This window comes from Mus caroli, chromosome 6 (genome assembly GCF_900094665.2).
Source record: "Mus caroli chromosome 6, CAROLI_EIJ_v1.1, whole genome shotgun sequence".
Classification (NCBI taxonomy): Eukaryota; Metazoa; Chordata; class Mammalia; order Rodentia; family Muridae; genus Mus; species Mus caroli.
Window position 1 is genome coordinate 48,384,804 of NC_034575.1, and position 22,297 is coordinate 48,407,100.

The 22,297-nt window shown below is 42.9% G+C and overlaps 1 protein-coding gene across 1 annotated transcript in view; it reads right to left on the reverse strand.

Moving 5' to 3' along the window:
* Cpvl (carboxypeptidase vitellogenic like) overlaps positions 1-22,297 on the reverse strand; it is a 108,357-nt gene that overhangs the window by 43,762 nt on the left and 42,298 nt on the right. The window contains exons 7-10 of the mRNA XM_029478808.1: positions 21,004-21,126; positions 20,482-20,613; positions 15,454-15,552; positions 13,828-14,001 (exon numbers count right to left, since the gene is read on the reverse strand). Coding sequence (XP_029334668.1) covers positions 13,828-14,001; positions 15,454-15,552; positions 20,482-20,613; positions 21,004-21,126 — 528 coding nt within the window. The remainder of the gene's footprint in view (positions 1-13,827; positions 14,002-15,453; positions 15,553-20,481; positions 20,614-21,003; positions 21,127-22,297) is intronic.

A 22,297-nucleotide genomic window follows, 5' to 3' on the forward strand; every position in this document is an offset into this window, starting at 1 on the left:
AATATTTACATTTGACTTTTTTGTAAATGCTGTTGAACTAAGGATGGGGGATCACATATATAATCTAATCAATGGTAATTAAGGTGGCAAATAATTTGTGCTTACCATTAACTGTCTACATGAACAGTCCACCTTTCTTCTTTCTGTTACTCCACCCTTTATTTCCCTCCTTCCTTCTTGCTAGGCGAGGCAACTAGGGACACCAGTGCCTTTAATGGGGCTGGCCATGGCTGGGTGATTCGTAAGCTCCCCCAATGCTCCAAATGTAAAGGGAGTCTCGAGAGCCACAGCTGCAGTGGGGGCCGAGCTTTGGGGCAGCAGGAAAGAGAAGATTAAAGGAAGCAAAGTGTATTAGTGACATCTGCGCTCCATCAAGACTTTTATCGCTTCCTTTGTTCCCGTGACAATTCTTTTTCCATCTATTAAGGGTTATTGAGTTGTCTGCCATGCACCTGGTCCTGGACCAAACTATGGATCTAGAGTAGTGAACCAGGAGGTACACAGCTGCCCGGAGAATGCTTATTTTCTATGAGATAAAATACATTTTTACCGGTCTGAAATAAAAGGGAAGGGGTATTTCAAATTCCAAGAACTTTGACTTCTGACCCTGAATGATCTTTAACACTACCACCAAGACGATGTAATAGCGTGTAATTTACAGGGCTAATCACAGGCCCAGCACTTGGCTGACAGAAGCAAGCACAAAAGATCATGCTCATAGCTTTCTGATCTTTGGGATTATGGGATCATTTCGTATTAGTTAGGGAAGGTGTCAGAATTTGCTCTACGGTAGATCAGGGTCTTTTCTCCACCACAGTCTCATAATTCTTTGCATCAGGTTAGGATCTCAGCACATTTTCCCACAAAGCAGCCCAAATGTTTACAATGGTGTAAATTAAATCTTTGCAAAATAGTATCAAATGTGCCTTCATCAAATTCATTCACACACACACACAACACATACACACATACACACTGGGTGTGTGCTTGCATATGTGTGTAATACATGCTGAAGAATACCTAGTATCATAGCTTATCTATAAGTTTAGAAGCCTAGTATAAATCATCTGCTGGGTCCATTGAACTCTGCATCCAGGAGGATGCAGCCCTGCCCACTGAGCTCATGAGCATGGCCTGGTGGGAGGCTCCATCTCCACCCATCATTCTGGCAAGGACTACACAAGAGGGGCTCCAGGCTTGCCTACACTTTCTTAGAGTTAAAAACATCTAGAAGTGGGACTAGAGAGATGGCTCACTGGCTGCTCTTCCACATGTCCTGGGTTCAATTTCTAGCAACCATATTGTGGTTCACAACTATCTGTAATGGGATCTGATGCCCTCTTCTGGTGTGTCTGAAAACTGCAACATTGGACTCACATAAACAAATCTTTTTTTTAAATCTATGGGACCTCAGCCCTGCTTCTGAAGATGGTAGAGTCAGTGTACCAGGGAAGCTTCAGCCTCACCTGAGGTCAGCATACCAATGAGGCTTCGACTCCACCAGTCACCCTAGTGAGGACTGTACACCGTGAGGCTTCCATCCTATCATTGCCCCAGGGCACAAGGTGCCCGTGCACCTGGGAATCTCTGGTTCTACCCATTGTCCAAGCGAAGAGTGTGTGTCCATGAGGCTCCAGCTCTGCCTCATGCATCATACCAGTGCATGTAGTCAGTGTACTCCTCCCGTTGGCTTAATGACATCAGCATACCCATAAGGCTTTGGTCCCAGTGTTCACAGGGTTCACAGAAGGACCAAGCCCTACCTGTCACCCCTGAGAGGATTATAGGTCCATATGGCTTCAAAGTCACTCATTGCTCTAAGGAAGACTATGCACCTATCAGAGTCTAGCTGATCAGGGTTCTCAGTGGGGGTGGGGTGGGTGGGGCGCTCCTCAGGTGAGTCCGATGATAACAATAACATAATGTGGACATACTAAAGAAAACCCAAAAGTGAAATACTAGAAATGAAAACTGCAGGAGATCAAATAACTCTGCTGAAAGGCCTCACTAGCAAACTGGAGGATGGCCAGAAAATACAAGGTGGAAGACAAGATGGGAATATTGATCATGACAACAAGGAGGAAGATAAATTAGTAAGAAATGTGTCAAGATATTTGGGAAACTATGAAAAGATCAAATCAAAGAATCATGAGCATAAAAGGAAGTATTCTCTTCCAAAGGCAAGGAAAACATTTCAGTGAAATGATTGCAAGAATACCCCCAGTACCCCGAAACTAGGGAAAGAGAGGCCTTTTGGGATATAGGGGGCATTCAAAATGCCAGACAGACAAGATCAGAAAAGGGCTGCCCCTCATTACTTTAGAATTAAACTATTAACTTGTGTAGGAGAAAGCGCAAGCATGAGTGGCTGACTGGCCTACTTGGCACACTGTGCTTCTAAATAAGAAGCATTGCACACCATGCTCCTGAAGTCCAAACACTGAGTTCTGAAATAGCCAGAGTAGCTTGCCGTTGGCCTGCAGAGGAGTCTGCACTCTCGGGTCTCCTCTAATATGCTTTTTCTGCATAGATGCCCTGGTGGTCTGAGTGCTCCCTATCTAATCCAAGGTATTGTGCTTACCGACCACGGTCATAGGCTATGTCAGTGGTTCCTCGTGTGCAATAAGCATACTCTGTTCCTTGAAAGCTTCTCTGGAGTGGTTTAAGTTTACTGATCCACACGCATTGCTGTCTTGTCAGGGGATGCCCCTTTAACAGGGGCATATGTAGAACTACAAAATTCTTGAAAGTGGCAAGCGAAACACCAACTCACATGTAAAAGGGGATCTACCAGAATAACAGCTCACTATCAACTGAAACTTTAAGAGTCAAGAGAGCTTGAAATGATGTGTTTCAGGTTTTGAAAGACAACAGCGAGGATTACCCCACGATAAAAATAGGATTAAGAAATCCGTGCCCACTAAGCCTACAGAAGATCCTTGAAGACTGAAGAGAAAGGCAGACACATCCATGAGGCTACAGGGAAGAGTAAATCACTCTTGAATAACACTTAAACAAACAAAAAAAAGGAGTAGGAAGACTGACTACCACCCACTCCCACTCCAAATGACAGGAAACAATATGCAGCTTTCAATACTAACTCTGAAGAGTGATAGTCTCAGTTCCCCCATCAGAAGACAGAGACTAACAAGTTGTTGTAAAAGGTAACAGACTGGATATGTCCCTACAGAGGGACAGCTAAGTACCTAAAGGTATTGGCTGACAGCCTGGTAGCCTTGAGTTCAATCCATAGAACCCACATGGTAAAAGGGAAGGACTTCCTCCCACAAGTTGCCCTCTTACCCATCCACAGAAGCTTGGCACCCCCACCCAGCAAAATTAATTTTAAAAAAATCAACAGTAGGATTCATCTATTTGTTGTTGCCAAGAAACAGATCTCATCACAAAGGACAAATGCTTCCTTAGGGTGAAAGAGGAGGTAAAAAGCCATCCCAAGCAAATGGACCCAGGAAACAAGCCAGTCTTGCTGTTCTAATATCTGACAAAATAGACTTGAAACAAAAACTAGACAGAAGAGATAAATAAGGTCACTTCATACAGCTTCAGGGGAAAACCCATCAAGAGAACACTACAATTCTGAGCACACATACTGATCACGGGTGCGCCTGATCTCATAAAGCAAATGTTACTAACAACACAGATCAACCTTAACACAGTAATCATGGTAACTGTGATGCCCTACTCTTCACCAATAGACAGCCCATTATCTTGTCATAAGAAAAACAGAAAGTCCGGTGTGGTAGGTGCTGTAATCCCAGAAGCAGAAGCAGGCAGGTCTCTGTGAGTTCAACACCAGCCTAGTTTACTTATAAAGATCCAGGGCAGTCAGGGTAACACAGTGAGACCCTGTCTTATTAAAAACAAACAGACAAATAAAATACAGTAATAAATTGAAATAAACAGAGAAACAGTTAATGGTATCATGGGTCAAATGGACTTAACAAGTATTCCAGTGTGGAGCACACACTGTTCTCAGCAGCCCTGGATCACGCTCTAATTAGATCATATCTTAAAACACAAAGCAAGTCTCCACATACACAAGAAAACTGACACAACTTCTTGTATTCTCTTTGTCTGGAATGCAGTAAATTTCCAGATCATCAGCAAGGGCAACTACAGAGCATGCACAGAATCTCAGAGATGAGATAACACTGTTGAACGGGTGCTTGAAGAAATCAAGGAGAAAGTCAATACATTCCTAGAAACTGAAAATAACAACACCACAAACTAAAAAAAAAAAAAAAACCCTACAGTCTTAAGAAGGAAGCTTATCACAGTAAGTGCCCATGTTAAGAAATCAGAGAAATTGCAAATAGGTAACTTATTTATATAGCCTAGGGAACTGGGAAAACAAGAAAAACCAGGCCTCAAATCAGTAGAAGGAAAGTAATAATAAGATCAGGACAGACATTAACAATGTGGAAATGAGAAAAAAATCAATGAAACAGAGAGTCAATTCTTTGAAAAAATAAATTAGATTGACAAAGCCTTAGCCAAGCTAAACAAAAGTCTCGAGTGGACAAAATTAGAGATGAAAGTCATGAAAGATGCTGATGAAACTCAGAACTCACTAGGACACACCTTTAAAAGCATATATTTTATAATTCAGAAAATCTAAAACAGATGGATGGTTTTTTAGATGAAATGATGTCCCCAAACCAAACCAAGACAATTTAAAGTGACCTCAAGCAGTGAGGCCAATATCAAAAACAATTCTTCCACCTAAAAGTAACTCACCACCCAGATGGATTCATGGCTGGACCCGTCGGACCTCCAAAACCTAATACTAATGCTGCCCAAGGAATCCCATAACATAGAAAAGGAAGGCACACCACCGAATTCCTTTGACAAAGCCAGCGTTGTTATTATAAAGAGACAGCAAAAAACAAAACAAACAAAAGGCCTGAAGATTAATCTCCCTAAGGAACATAGTTGGAAAAAAGTCAACAAAATATTTGCAAAACACTTTCAAAAAAAATTGTTCATCATGGTCAAGTTCATTTGATTGTTGACATTTCGTACAGATTAACAAATGCAACACATCCGCAAGTGGACTCAAAGACAGATAGTACAAGGCCCTGTCGATAGATCTGCACCGATCAGAAAAGGTTTTGAACGAAGTCCAACATCCTTCTGTGACACCTCTATTACTACTGGGCTAGCCCATGGATTCTGTATCTTACAACAGAGATATCTGTGTATCCCTGTTTATTGCTGCTCTGTTCATAATGACAAGGAAAAAAGATCTATCAGCAGATGAATCAATAATTATACACAGTGAAATTTCACTCAGCTACAAAGAATAATTAAGTTATAAAATGTCCAGGAAAGTAGGTAGAACTGTAATTTTTCTATTGGGTGAGTTAACACAGGCTCAGAAAGGAAAACACAGAATGCTCTTTCTCATATGTGGATCTTAGCTTTGTGTGTATGTGTGTCAGTCTGTGTGCGTGCGTGTATGTAGGTACAACAACAAGGCACGCACAATGAAAGAGCTCAGAGATCAAGGAGAATTTGCCCAAACCAGGAACTGCAGGCCTTGCTGGACACCATGGAGAAAATGCAGACAACCCCGAGAGCTGATAAGACACTAGCATGAACTGTGGAAGGAACACTTATGCTCAATTGTTCAAAGACAAACCAGTAAGTGGACAAGAAAATCAAGATGGAAAGTTCTCCAAATCTTGGCCCTGTCGTTCCCCTGTACTGGGGCATATAAAGTTTGCAATACCAAGGGACCTCTCTTCCCAATGATGGCTGTCTTATGCTACATATGCAGCTAGAGACACGAGCTCTGGGGGTACTGGTTAGTTCATATTGTGGGTAGGGAGCAGGGCAGGGGGAGGGTATAGGGAACTTTCGGGATAGCATTTGAAATGTAAATAAAGAAAATATATAATAAAAAAAAGAAAGTTTTCCAAAGACACAAAAGCAAGTAGAGGAAAGAAATGCAAGGCGGCCAGCACCATCAGTCTTGAAGCAAAACTAACCCAAGGCTTCCCTTCCACCCCTTCTGTTCTGCCCTCAGTGATTTTGCTGAGACGCGTAGTAAACATCATTTCTGCAACAATTATTTCATTCTCCTTAAAACTGGCCGCACCATATTTTAAAGATACTTTTACATTATTTATTTATTTATTTTCTTGGTTGGGGGACAGTGTGCACATGTCATGGTGTGTGTACATCTGTGTCTGTATTTGTCAGTCTGTGTGTATGCCAGAGGAGTGTGTGTGTGTGTGTGTGTGTATGTCAAAGGACAACTTGCGAAGTTGGTTATCTTTTTCCACTATGAGTGGCCTAGAGACTGAATTCAGGTAGACAGGTTCGGCTGAACAATCATTTTTACCTCCCGAGTCATCTGACTGGCCAAGCTTCAAGATACTTCGTAGTTTCTTACTTATTTTGTAATTCCATTTTACATATTTATGTATACAATATACAGTTATTTTATAGTCTGTGCATCATATTCCCCGCATCTCAAGCTTCTTGACTCTGTACATCTGTCAGTTCTATATGGTGGCCTGTTTATTTGTGTTAAGTGATTTTATTTTTAAATTATTGACTATGATGCTCACTATTTATTGTCAGTTTGACTGTGTCTAGGATCACCTAGGAGATCATCATCATATCTTTGATGAAGACGCTTAACTAAGAAAGGGAGACCCATCCTGAATTTGGGTGCCACCAGCCCATATGCTAGGCTCCTGGACTGAATAAAAGCAAAAAAAGGAGAAAGCCAGGTGAGTGCCATATTTCTCTGTTTTCTGATGCACGCAGATATGAGCAAGGTCCAGCTACCATGGGACAAGCCACTTCTGACACCAGGCTATTCTTGACATGACGAGCACGTGAGGAGCCTAAAGAAGACACCCTTTCTCAAGGGACTTTTTGTCAGGTATGTGGTCACGGAGCAAAGAAACCTACAGAATGCATGAAAGTACACTTTTACTAAGTTTAGCTAGGAAAAATCCAAGAGACAAATGTCCCTCTAGGTTTTGGGTTGAGTCTGCTGGTTGAGTGGAAACCACCAGCATGGGGGCAGAGTAGATGCTTCATACCACCCAGATCAGGTGTCAGGCCCAAGGGTAGCAACCACACTCCATATGGGCCCAACATCAGGGCCCCAGGTTCAGACCTGTATCCCTAGGATTCTGAGTCCTCGGGATTCAGACTTCCAGTTTTCTGGTGTTGTCTTTGCTCTACATCTGCATGTGTTATGACTGTACTTGTACCTGGGAGTTCGCAGTGCTTATTTTATAGGTAGCTATCTAGTTTTCTCAGCATCATTTATTGAAGATTAACCTGATCCTTTGACCTGCCTTCACAACTTGTCAAAGAACATCTGACTGTATTTACACCAATCTACTTCTGAGTTCTATTCTATCCTATAGATCTATTTGTCTAGTCTATTGCCCATTTTATAGGAAGTCTTCATAAGTCCTCCAACATCCTCCATCTTTGATATTGTATTGGCTATTATGACTCTTTTAACTTTTCATATAAATTTTGGAGTCAATTCATCCACACGTACAAAATAAGTAGCTGACAGACTTTGACTGGGGAGAAATTTAAACTATGGATCACCATGCAAAGTGCTGACGTCTTGGTAACATAAACTCAGCCTATGCACGAACAGGCACATTTCTCTATTCTGTGTTATTTATATCTTTCACCAGTTTTGTGATTTCACATTTCACTAGATCTACACCTAAGTTTCTCATTATGTATGTTTGTTGACATAAATAGTACTGTTTTGATTTCAGATTGTTTATTTATTATCAAATTGTTTATTTTATATCATTAAAAGTAATCAACTCCTGTGTATTTATCTCATATCCTACAACTTGGTCATGCTTATCCAAGGAGGTGTGTTTTGTTTTGTTTTGTTTTTGTTTGTTTTTAAATTGATTCATTTGGACTTGCTACATAGACTATGATATTTATCATCTGGCTCTTTTTTCATCTTTTATCTCTTTGTTGTTGTTATTGGTGGTGGTTTGGTTTGGTTAGGTTACGTTTGTTTTTTTGTGTTTGGAGACAAGGTCTTTCTGTGTAGCCCTGGTTGGCCCAGAACTTGCTATCTAGACCAGGCTGGCCTCAAGCTCACAGAGATCCACCTGCTTCTGTCTCCCAAGTGCTTGAATTAAAGGTGTGCCCCTTATGCCCTTCTCCCTTTCCTTTCATAGAGCTGCATTTTCCACAGAATGTTTTGTTCTTCCTCTTTAAAAACCTTATTAAATGTTTCTTGCAGTGCAGATCAACTGACAGCAAATTCCTTTCCTTTCTGTTGTCTCAGAATGCCTAGCATATATCTGCCTTGTTTATTTGTTTTCTGTGTATCCTGTCTGATGGTCTCTGAGTGATTTACAGACAGCATTGATTTGCATAAATTTCCTCTCATTAACTGCTTGCAATGCTTCCGTTGCTTTTTAAACATTCTCCCTGTGGTCATATCAATGCACAAAAGACACTCTTCTCTTTCTCTTGTCACTTGGAAGCTGTCCTGTGGAGTAGAGAAGCTGTTTGTTCTGTTTTGTGTGTTGGTGTTTGCAGTTCCTCATGCTATATCTAAAACTTACTGATTCTCTCCTTCCTCAGCAGTACCCAGTCCGCTTACAAACGGGACAACACCATTCTTAATGTCCGTGATAGCATCTTGATTACAAACATTTCTGCCTTTGCTCTCCGAATTTCCACATCTCCATATCTAGTATCTACCTGTCTGTACATTTTGTTGTTTTCTAGGAGGTGCTAATCAAGTATCTTCTGTTTTGTTTTAAAATTCCTCGTCTGGAATGTTGCCATTCTTGGCGGGTCTCATTCTGGGTCTAAGGAGGAGTATCCAGTGTCTTCAAACCACACTTGCCAAGTCTTGTTGAAAGGTTGGCACTTTGTACTTGGGAGTAAGAACTGCAAAAAAAAACAGTTCAAGATAAGCAGCTGAAAGACTTGAAATGGAAGCGCTTCACAGTCGCTATCTCTTGGGAGCCTGTGCTTACAGACTTCAAACTTCTCAGAACTGTGGGCCCTTTTTTCAACTTTCTGATGGGGGTAGGACTCTTCATGCAGGTTTGATCATTTCCCAGGTCAGTTGCACACATTTGCCATTCTGTACTAAAAACAAGCTACAGCTTCCATCCATCCATGCAGATCCGGAGGCGACAATGTGCTGCAGGACCAGTGGTTAGGGTTATTGCATTTTGTGGTTTAACATCCATTGAAAAATAAAACACACAACTAGTCAACATTTAGAGTATTGTCATGTAAAGATGGCTTCCCAGCTGCCTAATGAAAGTAGATCAAGAATGTTGGAGGTAGCCTGGGCTGAGCACTAAAATCTGTTAGGTTGTATTAAATGCATTTTCAACTAGTACTATGTCTAACCTACCATGCTTTGGTGGGTGGGGGGATGGGGATGGCATGCAACCTCACCTTATGTAAAGCACCAGCAGGCTATGATCAAACTCCAGTAGGTTTGGTGCCGAGAAAGCAGTTGATCTCCTTCCTGGGCAGATCTTGTTAAGATCACGTTATTGGGCAGGGTTTGCAGTGTTTCCCTGCCCTTCTTATTGTCATAAACGTCAGGGAGATGCCCCCAATAGTCACTCGAGAACTTAGATGAACAGCTGCCCAGCTTGATTGGGTTTCCAGTGCTTTGACTTCTATACTCCTTTTACCAGCCTCCAGCCACATGCCAATCACAGTTCCATTTCCTCCTGGGGCTCTGTTTCTACAGAGGTCCTCCTCCTTCTGAGGTTGTGTTCCAGACAGGCAGAGATGCTTCTCTGTATTTGCCTCCAGTGTGGAGTACTGTGGCTTGCTCTGTGACCTCATTTTATTCACAATTTTGAGAAGAGCTTTCTCCCTGTATGGATGGTATGGTGACTTCTAAACTCCCCAAGTTCTAGACAAGAAAATGGAAATCTGTAAGGCCTTTTCTGCTTTTATAATTTGGGGGGTTTCAGGTATAAGCCTGTGTATGTAAAGAAGGGGGGTGAGAGGGAGGGAGGAAGGAAGAGAAGGAGAGAGGAGGAAGAAGAGGAGGGGAGGGAGAGAGGGAGAGAGGGATAGGGAGAGAGAGGGGGAGAGGGATGAGGAGAGAGAGAGAGAGAGAGAGAGAGAGAGAGAGAGAGAGAGAGAATGAATATGCACGTGAGTGTGTAGGTCAGTAAATAACCCCAGGAGTTAGGCTTTGACTTCCATCTTTTTGAGACAGGGGCTCTTTGTTGCCGGCTGCATACTCCAGGCTAGCTGATACACATGATTCTGGGAATCCTCCTGTCTCTCAGTCCCATCTTGCCATAAGAAGACAGGGCATGCATAAAAGAGGTTTCAGAAGGTGTGTGTGTATTCCAGGTCCTCACGCCTACCCATGAATGACAGATCTTTATCCACTGAGCCATCTCTCCAGCCATCTCATGTCACCGCTTCACTTTTATGAATAGCTGGTTCTTAGATACTTTAGGTAAAAGTTCTTGGTAATAGGTTATGATTATGAACATTTCTATCTATATTGTAAATATAATCTCTCTTAAACCTCACGGAAGCTGACCTTTTTCTCTCCCATTGTATAATCAGTAAACTAAAGAGTTAAATAGTCACTCCAAAGGAACAGCCATGAGATCAAGTTCACTGTTTTACCTGACCCCTGAGTGTGTGCTCTAGGCCACCATGGTCTTTTATTACACAGCCCCTAAAAATTCTGACAAGGTTCTAATGTGATTTAATCTTGAAGAAATTCAGGTCATTGTCTACCAGCTTACTCTAACTGTACATATCTCAGTTTACCATTCTACCATCCAACATCTCAGTGTCTGCATTGTCCACAAGCCTTTGCAAAAGCATGGCTGTGCTTGATGTTCACATACAAACCCATAGAAACACCATCACAGACACTTCTGAAGGCCTTCCTCATTCTATCAGAGGTACTGCACATTGCCTCAAGTGGACAGAATACTGGGAAAAGACTCCTGAGATTTTTATGAATAGAAATAGGCTTACTACTTTCTTACATAAATATAATTTTAAGGGCAATAATGTCTCAAGCCAAGCTACGTTGTTCTGATTCAGTTATAGACTCATTGAGGTTCACCATCAAGAGAAGACGAGCCAAGAGTAATCACTGCCAGGAGGGTTCTACCAGTTGTCTGCATGAATGCCTGGTCTGTTCCTCGGCCTCCCTGTTCAGTTGGCATTCAGACTGACTGTACAGTTTGTTCTTTCTTTATTGCAACATGCATTATCTACAACACTAAACGGTTTCCTTTTGCTGGAGATTGATAATAAAATCCAAGCATACCGAGAATATTTATATTTCATTGGAGTTTAAATTTGAGGGTGCCAAGGTCTTCATATTTCTGTCTTTTCCCCAAATTACATATGTTGGTACCTAATCCCCAATGTGGAGACGTGGAAAGTAACTGAATCATGAGGGTGAAGCTTTTGAGAATGAGAGTAAAACTTTAAAGCAGTGTTTCTCAGCCTGTGGGTCACGGCCTTTTGGAGGGTTGAAGGACCCTTTCACTGGAGGATCCCATATCCAGATATTCTACACATCAGATATTTACATTACAATTCATAAAAGTAGCAAAATTATAGTTATGAGGTAGCAATGAAAATAATTTTATGGTTGGGGGCCACCACAACATGAGGCACTGTATTAAAGTGCTGCAGGTTTAAGGTTACGAAGGTTAAGAACCACTGCTATAAAGGGATTCCAGCCTCTTCTGCCATGGAGGACCCTGCATAAAGGCAATAGAATGCCGACTCCCACTCCCATCACAGAACTCTCCCCCGACGGCTGGGCCTGGTGCTGTGAGCGGTAAGCTTTTGTAGAATGGCGTTACCTACTCTAGTATTTGTCATAGCAGCCAAGAAGATTGAGACAGCTGATTTTGGGTTGTAGATGCAACAGACGGAGATGCTGAAATATTCTAATGTCCTCTAGTCAGTGTGTTTCCCTTTAGCTTCCAGTGATCAGCTTGAAGTGATGGTCAGCCTTGGGAACATTGTATCACCAGGAATGCTGAGTGTTCCACCCCAGTGTCAACTGCTTTAGAAAGGACTCACTTTCCAGGGTGTGTGTGTGTGTGTGTGTGTGTGTGTGTGTGCACGCGCGCGCGCACACATCTCAGAGCCCAAATCAAGAACCACTTTGGATTTTGTCATGATAGCTAACTTTTTATGTCTTAAAACACAAGTGCTAAGTGCTTTTTGGTTTAGTAAATCGAGGATGATAAATACCTAGTTTGTTATGACAGGTTTCCTTGGTATATCTTTGGTATAGCTAAAGTTTCTTTTATTTATTCACTAGACATAGACAAGTGCTTTGAGGCTGCACCTACATAGGTATCAAGTATCCAGGATGGCAGCAGTGTGTCCTAAGGATCACAAAAGGAGAACACACTCAGAGAGGAGGCTAGGCTAAGAGCAGACAAGCATCATAGTCTCTCAGCAGAGCCCAAAGCGAGGATGGCTGAAATCCTGGCCTGATGTAGTGAGGCTCCTTCTTCCCTAGAATGTAGGGTCTCCTCATGTTCTGCAGGCTAGCCCATTTTACACAGGTGTTAAACCCTGTGTACTAGAACCAGAAAAGGCGAGCTTTCCCTGGGAATACTCTAAAACACAAGCTGGTGAGTAAGTGTTTTAGCTTTCTATACTAGAGTGCATGCTGCATGCCGAGAATCTCCAGGGCCATCCCTAACATAGACATCATAGAAGCATATGTTCCTCATGTTAGAAAGAAACTGGAAAGGCTTATGGATCTACAGAAGCAGTATGTGGACAACTTATGAGTGGTGAAAATTGCATAAATGTGTTGAAGACCGGACTTTCTTGTCTAAACCATACAAGGTGCCTTACAGAGCACTGGGTGTTGGGCTTTTGTGCATTTCGGGTACCACTCTTGCCTCAGTGGGCACAATCCTTCATCACTTCTGCACTCACCCTCCAGAGTTGCCCCACCCATGGGCCATGCCTAGGACCAGAGTTGGGTGAAGAGAGTCATAGTAGGAAAGGAGCGACACACAGGGGAATTTTTGTCAGATCGCCTGCTCTGAGTACCCTCCCTGATAATGGGGGTCGAGGGACAGCTCACTGTGACTTCCGCCAGGGCTTCCTATGGCCAACTAGCTGGGACATGTAAACCCTAAACATAGTGCCTGTTCAGCATGCTTTGCTCTGTTCAGAATGGAGTCATTGCTTACTCTAATACAACAGCCTAAAAGGGCTGGGCTCATGGCAGATCTGAGCAGGACGATCCCCAATGAAAGCCAATGAGAGCAATTCCTAAGCAGACGCACTCCTGGATTAACTGTGATGAGGCTGCCGTTCACATCATAGAGTAAACAACAAGGACAATTGATTGCTATGCAAGGCTAGACATCTTCTTGGCTTTATTTCCTTTAACGAAATAAGTATAAGAGCTTTACTCAAGGAATTTAATTTTTAGGAAACTATTAAAAAGACAAGTCAAACCGGGTGTGGTAGCGCATGCCTTTAATCCCAGCACTCGGGAGGCAGAGGCAGGCGGATTTCTGAGTTCGAGGCCAGCCTGGTCTACAAAGTGAGTGCCAGGACAGCAAGGGCTACACAGAGAAACCCTGTCTCGAAAAAACAAAAAAAAAAAAAAAAAAAGACAAGTCAAAGGAATAAAATTAAGAAAGCTATTTCTATTTTATAAATAGAATAGGTGATATCTTTTGAAAGGAGGAAGTAAAGTAGGAAATAAAAGGAATTTCCTTCTTTCTGCTCACGGTAGCCCAGGAGTTTGGGGTAGATCCCTGTCTCCCACGGCCCCCGGCTCACCTTGTAGTAATTCATGATCTCAGACAGCCAGGGCTTCACCGACTTCACTGTGTCCTCTCGCAGGTGCTTCTCCACCTCAGCCCCGTCACTGAAGTTCTGGTTTCCCACATGAATGGCTTGTCTCACTTGGGGGAGCATCAAGAATTTTGCAAAGTAACTTTGGTCCTTGGGTTCCTGCCAGAAGACACATGGCAAAGTGTCATGGAGGAAGATGCCAGGCACAGCCCACTGGGAAAGCTGAGACTCCCTCACAACACACAGCACAGTAAACAGGCCTAAACTGTTAACTTTTCCTCAGGCTTGATATGTTAATGGGGTGACCCAGGTCAGGTAAATGGGACCCTCTCATAGGCTGAACACAGAGAATCGCCTTCGTTTGCAGTCAATATCCAATTTGCCCAAGAATGGATTTTCTTTCTCAGACACTAATCCTTTGCAGTCTGCCTTTTAACTAGCCAGCTCATTGGAGAGAGTGTTGGAGAAAGGAAAGAGGTAAGATTATGTGAGGTAGTCACCCCATGACCTTGGCTCTAAAGAAGAAGGTTAAATGGCTTTTAAGGGACCAGGAGCGGCATAGTGGTCTAAAGCCATTGTCTCTACTTGCCGTTTTCCACCGTTCATTAATATCTCTCTGTCTCACCCCGACACAATCAACTGTTTATAATTTAAGGGGTAATTATATCACAGGTCTAAAACTGATACTTAATAAAAGACATAAAACAAAAGTTACCTACAACCCTTATCAAAAAACAAACAAAAAGGAATAAGTATTCTATGCTTCATTGGCCTTTTTTTTTTTTTTTTTTTTTTTTGGCTGTGAATACATTACTTTCTTAAAAAAAAAAATGCATCCTAATCACAAATTCTGCTTCTCCGTTTCCTGCCATGTTTTGTTATTGGTAGAATATAAATCCAAAACCACAGGGCTGGGAATCCCACCAAAACTGACTTCATATTTTACTTACAAATAGCTCATAAATAAGTCAATTTAAAAACTGAGTGTACTGCGCCGTTCAGTAGACAAAGAGTCCGCACATCCAAACTGCCAAGTTGGCTCTCTCTGTCTCTTATTCACTTAATTCTACACAGAAGATGTCAACTCTGGCCTACTTTTCTGAAAGGAGCTACTTGAATACTTTAGAAAGTGTTCCGGAGGGCTTGAAGTGGGGGCTGCCCTGAAGGCTCCAAACACCTTAAGTTAAAAGTAAGACAAGGCAAATATTTTCAGGAAGGTTGGGTCGTGCCCATTACCTAAGCCATCTTAAGTGCAGAACAAAGAATGTGGATGCTTACAAGAGACTCATAGATGGAAGCCTAGACCCAGAGCCCTGGGCTGCAATCCTAGCCTGAATCCTTCACACAACTCCCTACCAGGAACAAGGTCTAGTAGGGATACTGGGCTAATCAGACACCATTCTGGGTTACCAGGAACATCACATAATATGGATGTCGACCAAACAAGCCCAGTAGGAAACAACCCCCACAGGTCAGGAGATGAAATTATTCAGCAAATGTTAGGCGTGGTCATCTCCTTTAAAATGAGCTATATTTTTTCAATCAGAGGCAGTTTGGTTTTGCTAAAGTTTTAAGCACACATTACTACATCCTTTAAATTGTGGCCATTACCGTGCACTGTAAAATGTTGTAGTAATTGGTACATCCTGTCACATTCTGGAAGAAAGATGAACCCGTTGTTACGTCTCCATCTAGCAGCTTATCCAGGATCTAGGTCAGAGAGGGAGAAAGAGAAGGACAGTGACAGGGAGTGGCACCATGCACAACTGTCGTTATATCATTACAGTCAGGACATTTTTCATTCTTTTTAAATGATGTATGTATCTATATGTGTGTTCCTGTGTGTGCACATACACATTCACATGCATGATAGACATACGCATTGTGTGCATATAGGTGCATGTGCCCACATATAGAGGCCAATGACAAACTATCATCCCTTGGGCATACTGGACTCCTCATCACAAGTCCTTGCCACTGTGCCCAAGCCCTTGCTTTACTTGGGTTATGAGGCTACAATTGAGGTCTTTGGGCTTGCATGACAAACACTCCACCAACCAAGCTACCTCTCCAGCCCTTATATTTTAAAATCGTTCTCATTTTACTTTCATTTGTAGCAGGCAAATGCCATCCCTCATAGAATATATATTCTAGGGACACAAATAAGCATGGTGAAGCAGATTATGTCGGGTGTTAGAGTGGTGTGTGCATCAGGGAATGGCAAAGAGAACAGGAATGGGAGGTGTTATGGGTGTGTGTGTGCCTGTGTGTAAGGGACCCTGAAAACAGAAGTGTCACTTAGAAGATGACATTCAAATTATGACCCATTGGCTGGAAGAAAGCCAAGAATATAGACAATCAGAGAAAGAATACCGCAGGCAGAAGATAATAAAACCAGATGCTTCAACTTGGGGGTTTGCCTGGTGAGAAAGGCTGCTTTCACATGGCCCCTGGTCACACTCACCCATAGTGTGAGCAAAGAGGGCATGGGTTGTGGGCTGAGAGTCAAGGAGCTGGTGGAGTTCAAGGTCTTGGAACTGTTGGATGGTATCTATGGGTTCAGTTACCAGCAGGGAGGAGTGGTCACCATGGCTGTTTGGTTTTCTCCAGCTGTATGCTACCAACATGAAGGCAGCAAAGATGCAGCATCAGCCACGACTGTAGCTTAGCCAAAGATGTTGAAGGAAGTATCTGTGGAGTTTAGCAGCTTGAATGTGTGACCCAGGGTTTATGTTGGATAATCAGAGAAATGAAGTCATGGGGCTTAGGGTTCATGAGGAGATGGTGGCTCAATAGGCTGAAAGGTACCAGAGCTGCACAATTGTGCAGTTGGTTCATTAACACAAGTGAACCAGAGGGATAGGGTATGGCAACTGAATAAAGGTGATCCAGCTTCAGATTGTGGGTGATGGTTCTGGAAAGATTTTGTTTGGCTCATTCACTTGGTTGTGTTTGTTTATTTATTTGTTTTTAGTTTAGTTTGATTTTGTAGCGGGAATAAGCAACACATGGGAGAACAAGATTGCAGGGGGAAAAAAGCAAAGGCTGAAGGACAGAAGAACTGAGTATTGAGACACCATCCACACGGTCACCAGGAATTTTGATGGGAGTGATGGAGAATGTGAAGAGAGACCCAAGATGTAGACAACTGCCCTGAACAGCCCTTGGCAGTGCTCTCTGAAGCTATGAAATGCAAAGCTCAGAGCTTCAGGAGGAAAAAGAAAGTGCCCTGGAAGCAGGCTGGGGTAAGGCTGGAAGATGAAGAAAGGAGGGGGTTGAGGGTTAGGGAGGGGTGGTGTTTGCTTTCTGCGCCCGCTGATGTATTTTAAAAGGACCCCCTGAAAGGATTGTACGACATGAATTCAACACATCCTAAAAAAAAAAAAAAAAAAAAAAATCCATCAAGAATGGGTTTAGTTTATTAGAAGATAAAATACCATCATCCAAATGTTTGGTGAGGAAACTTAAGATTTTCGGAAGTGCAATAACTTGGCCAGGGTATGCACTGATAATGGCTCTAGCTCCTCCGTGACCTCAGCCTGTACTCTCCACCATGTACCTGCTTGCTAAACTAACAGTCAGACTGCAGTGCCTCCCTGTGCTCAGTACCTCTGCTTGTACAGCGTCCTTGGGTAAAGGCATGAGGACTGAGAAGGGTAAGGAACTATACAAAGTCTGTTAGGCATGCTGGGAATTCTGCTCTGGGCTGCATCTGGAGAAATGTCCCCACTTCATCTTCACACTGCAGAGATACCTGCTTGATTAATAAACCTGTGGGTTCATCACCCCGAGCAGGTGTCTTTCTTTAATTTGTCCACTCTTTGCTAGAAGTTGTACTGCATGCACACATCACTGGTGGAGTCAATTTTCTGGGGTGAGAAGGGTAGGTCAGTTGGTACAGCACTTGCCACACAAGCATGAGGACCCACAGTCAATCCTCAGTACCTGTGTAAAACCCCTGGGGCCGTGTTGTTCACCAGTCCTCTCAGAGCTTTGGAGATGGGAATAGGTAGATCACTGGGCTTTCTGATTAGCTTCTCTAGAATTTCTCTAGGAGAGTCCCAGGCACGTGAGAGACCCTGCCTCACAAAGCAAAACGGTGGGAATGTCTGTGTGGAGGCCTGACATCAACCTCTGGCCTCCACATAAACATACTTGAACATACATCTGTATAGTGTGTGTGCACAAGAACACGTGTGCACATATCACACACACACACATTTTTAATTTAAAAAACCAATGGATTGTTTTCAATGAGAAATAAAACATTTGCTGTCTAACAAATAATGGGGCTAGATTATTCCAGAAATCTACGTCATAATCAAAACTTGTTTCACAGAGAATGTTCTGTGATTTAGATAGAGCATTGTTAGGAAGAAAATAGAAGAAACAAGAGATCAGTCATTTACTCTTGGAGAATTGTGGGAATGCCTCTGGATTTTTATAGAATATACCCAAGAACTATTGCATGAGGGGAAAACCCTGGGCATGTGGTCAGGAGGACCCATTCCACAACCTCCATGTGACCTTCTGGGGTTGGCCCAGCAACCCCATCAGTGCATGCATATGGATGGCTTTGCCTGTTTCCAGTGTTCCCAACAGATGTTTCTACTCTTTTACTAACTGACTCATCTTAAAAATCAGAACCCTGGGTACTGGTAGCTGCTCAGCCGTTAAGATCACTTGCCGTTCTTGCAGAGGACCCAGGTTCTGTTGACAGCACATATATGGTAGCTAACAACCAAGTGTAAATCCAGTTCCAGGAGATCTGATGCCTTGTTCTGGCCTCTAGGGGCACTAGGAATGCATTGGGATGCACATCTGTCCATGCAGGCAGACACTCATACACATAAGATAAAATAAAAATTTTAAATAAAGGAATGAGAACATCAAACAGGCTGAGTCTGTTGGACTTGAAATTTTGACATCTGTGTCCTCTTGAATGATCCATCTTTTAGGATGTCTTAGCATTTTTAGCTAGCCTACCAAGCACTGCTTTGTCAATTTCCTTTGAAAACTCAGAGGCTTTAATCCATCACTCAAGAGCTTGAGCCAATGATTGGAGAGACATCCCATACCTTTAAGGAATATTAGGAGAGGTATTTTAGTTTTGATTTTCTATTGAATTTAGTTTGGGAGCAACTCCTGTGCCATAGTCTCGCTGTCTCTAACCATACAAAATACTCCTATTTTTCAACAGTTCTTCCAACCTACGAGTGCCATGGCTGCCATATCATGTGCTGTGCATATCATTTTGCTTCCTTCCTTCTTTGGGCCTCTCTGCTGGTCTTGCTTCAGACACTACTTAACAATCTCTGTGTGTTTCTTCAAAACCATAGTGAATGTTCCTCTCTTGCAAATTAGTCTCACACCACATAAAATGTCTCAATTCTCAAGCATCCCTCTTTCCCCCATCTCTACCACAGCAGGTAGCCTAAAGCCTAAAACGTATCCAGAAGATTCTCTTATTGCCAGGGAAAGCTTGATCTTATGTGCTCCCGAGACAATTCCTCTTCCTTCGTGTTTACAGCTGCACAAGGCATCCTGACTCCACATTTTGCAGCCACATCTGGTGCCCTGACCCAGAATGGAGAGTCTGCGCATCCTGTCTAGGGTTGGGCTTCCCTTTCTCAACCCATCTGCACAGCTTGCTGCTATCAGACTTCAATGCAAACCAAGTCACGTCCCCCAGGGATCTCAGCAGTGTCCTGGTACCCTGCTTGTAAAATGAGCTTCACTTTAAATTGCTTCTTTTCTCCCAAGTCTAGATGTCTCCTGTTTGATCATAATTGGCATATCTGATGCTTCTGAAAGACGATTAACATCGGGCCTTGGTCCAAAAAGACACAATGGCCGTAGGCACACAAAGCACACGAAAGAGCACGCAGATTGAGGTCTTCAGCATTCATACCTCACTTCATTTCCCTGTGTGTCAGAGAAGATGGTTCTATAGATGCATAGCAAAAGTACTGAAGGAAGATTGTTTGCTTTGCTTTTGCATTGGCTAAACATACATGAGTTCCTGTATCTCAGTATTTAGTGCAACGTTATACCATAAATAACCAAACTCCACAGGAAAAACGTAGGTAAAGGCTCAAATCATATCGTCACTCTCATATTCAAGTGTTAGGTTAACTGCACACTGTGCTTCTTAGAAGATGTCCCCCAGTACACTATATTTTGTAGACTTTGATCCTGACACCTGGAGGCATGTGACTTTGGTTACACGCCAGATCACCTCTATGGCTGAAATATTGCTTGTGGACATAACCCTTCTAAATGTGTCCGAGCATCTGTTGAAGCTCAGGCATCCGCTTCCCAGGTTACCTTGCTTCTAATTTCCATATGCTGCAGAATGCCTTCAGGCCCCACACAGCATTTAAAGAAATCAGAACGTCTAATGAGAGCCACAGTTAGATACACATGCCAGAATGATCTCAAGGTTAAAAATACAGCCTAAGTGAACTCAGAGGCGTGCAGGTGGAGCTTCTCTGCATGTTCACTCTTTCGCCTCCTGATCATAGACAGAGGGGATAGATACCATCCCAAAGGCTGGAGCACCATGGTGCACCTCCTGACCCCTCCTCTCCTCAGATGGTTTTAATTGCTCAAGGGCATCCTGGGGGCCCCAGCACTCACTTCAAAGGCCTTCATCCACTCCTGCTCTTTGATGTATTTTATGCACTTGCTACACTGCTTCTGGAAGTACTTCTGCTGCTGTTCATCCAACAAGCCAATTTCATATAGGAATGCCGCATACCCTCCTATAATCTGGTGACAGAAGTGATACACATGAGCGCCACAGAGAGAAGGTTGGGCGCCTTTGGCTTCAAGAAGAAACAATTGACCTACTAATTTTTTTTTGCTGGAAACATTGCTACCTACTAATTTTTTGCTGGGATTAGCCAATCCAGACAACTGTACACACAGACATATACAACAGGAAAGTCACACAAACGCACAATCTGATGTTGGCCACCACACAGGCTGAGACAGTAAGTTGACACACTGAAAGGTTAAACTAAGAATTCAATTTGAGTAACATCAACCTTAAATTTTAACAAATTTGGCCTCTGGGGTAGGAGGGATGTTCATTCAATTCAAGGGAATTGATATCTGTAAGGGAGGGACAGATTAAGAAAGAAAAAGCAGGACACCAACCGATTCAGGATCAGTGTATGCATCTCCAATGGCAATTCCTTTCAGGCGGATCTTGAACTTCTGCACAGGGTTGAGGGAGTGGATATAGTGTGCTAGGGCCGGAACATATTTCCCTGCATAAGACTGAGAAGGACAGACATTGAGATGGCAGTCCCAAACCTATCCATGAACAACTGCTGGGACTCAATCTACTTAACAAGTACCGCCCACTTCCTCAGCTCACCTTGAAGGTCCTACTGTAACCAAAAACTCTCGGGCCTCTTATTCTATTCTTACACCATATGGCCCAAGTGATGTGGAAAGCACGCAAATACCATGTTATATGTGAACATTCTAATGTCCTTCCAAACCAAAATGACCTGGACCACACCGGCCAGGTGTCTCTTTCCAGGAACTTCTGTTCCAACTTCTGTGGGCTCCTTCCCCCATTGGCCATCACACACTGTTGGTCTCAGTATGTGGAGGAGCTGGGGCACAGGGTCTCAGGTGGTGGTGAGTATGGCGAATATGATCCACCTGGGAGTCGATTTTGGAGGACAGCTCCTTTATTTAAATAGCCTGGCTAGATTTCATAGCTCCAGTTAGTGGGGAGAAGAGAAAAAAAGGACAAGGTGGGAGGTGCTCGAGCTGGGGGTGCAGCCTTCCAAGCACATCAACTAGGTTAGCAGACTCCCAGGGACAGGATTTCCGAGAAGCCAGTTCTCTGGCGGGAAACAGAATCCTATGGTCTTTGTCTCTATAGAGTTAAATAGGCCTAAGCATGATTTGGGTAGGGAGTGGCCCCGTTCTGCCATGCTCTCTGAGAGATTTCTGGGGTATGGGCAATAGGCTCTACCAACCATTATCTGACTTAGGAACGCACAAAGTTCTAATAAAGAAAAGAATAAAATCTCAAATCTAAACCTAATATTTGAAAATCTGCATAGTAATGCAAAATTTGAAATCAACATATACTAAAGTAGAAGAAGGTGCAAACAAAATAATATTTATTTGTCAATGAACACTGGTGTTTTATCCATGTTTTCCAGCCTTTTCTAGCACGAGATCCTTTTCCAAGGCAAATTATTTTGTGGACTAATTTTCCCCTAACAAACATAATAATTCCACTTTCCAACAATGTTATAAAGTTCTTTTACTGGCCCAATTATACAGATTAATTTGTTTTTGTTATGTCGGACTATTTTCAAGTGTCAAGTCTCTCCTTCCACCACATGGGTCTCAGAGATGAAACTTAGGTCCTCGGGCTTAGTCAGGAGCACGTTCTCCTGCTGAGCTCTCTCTCTCTCTCTCTCTC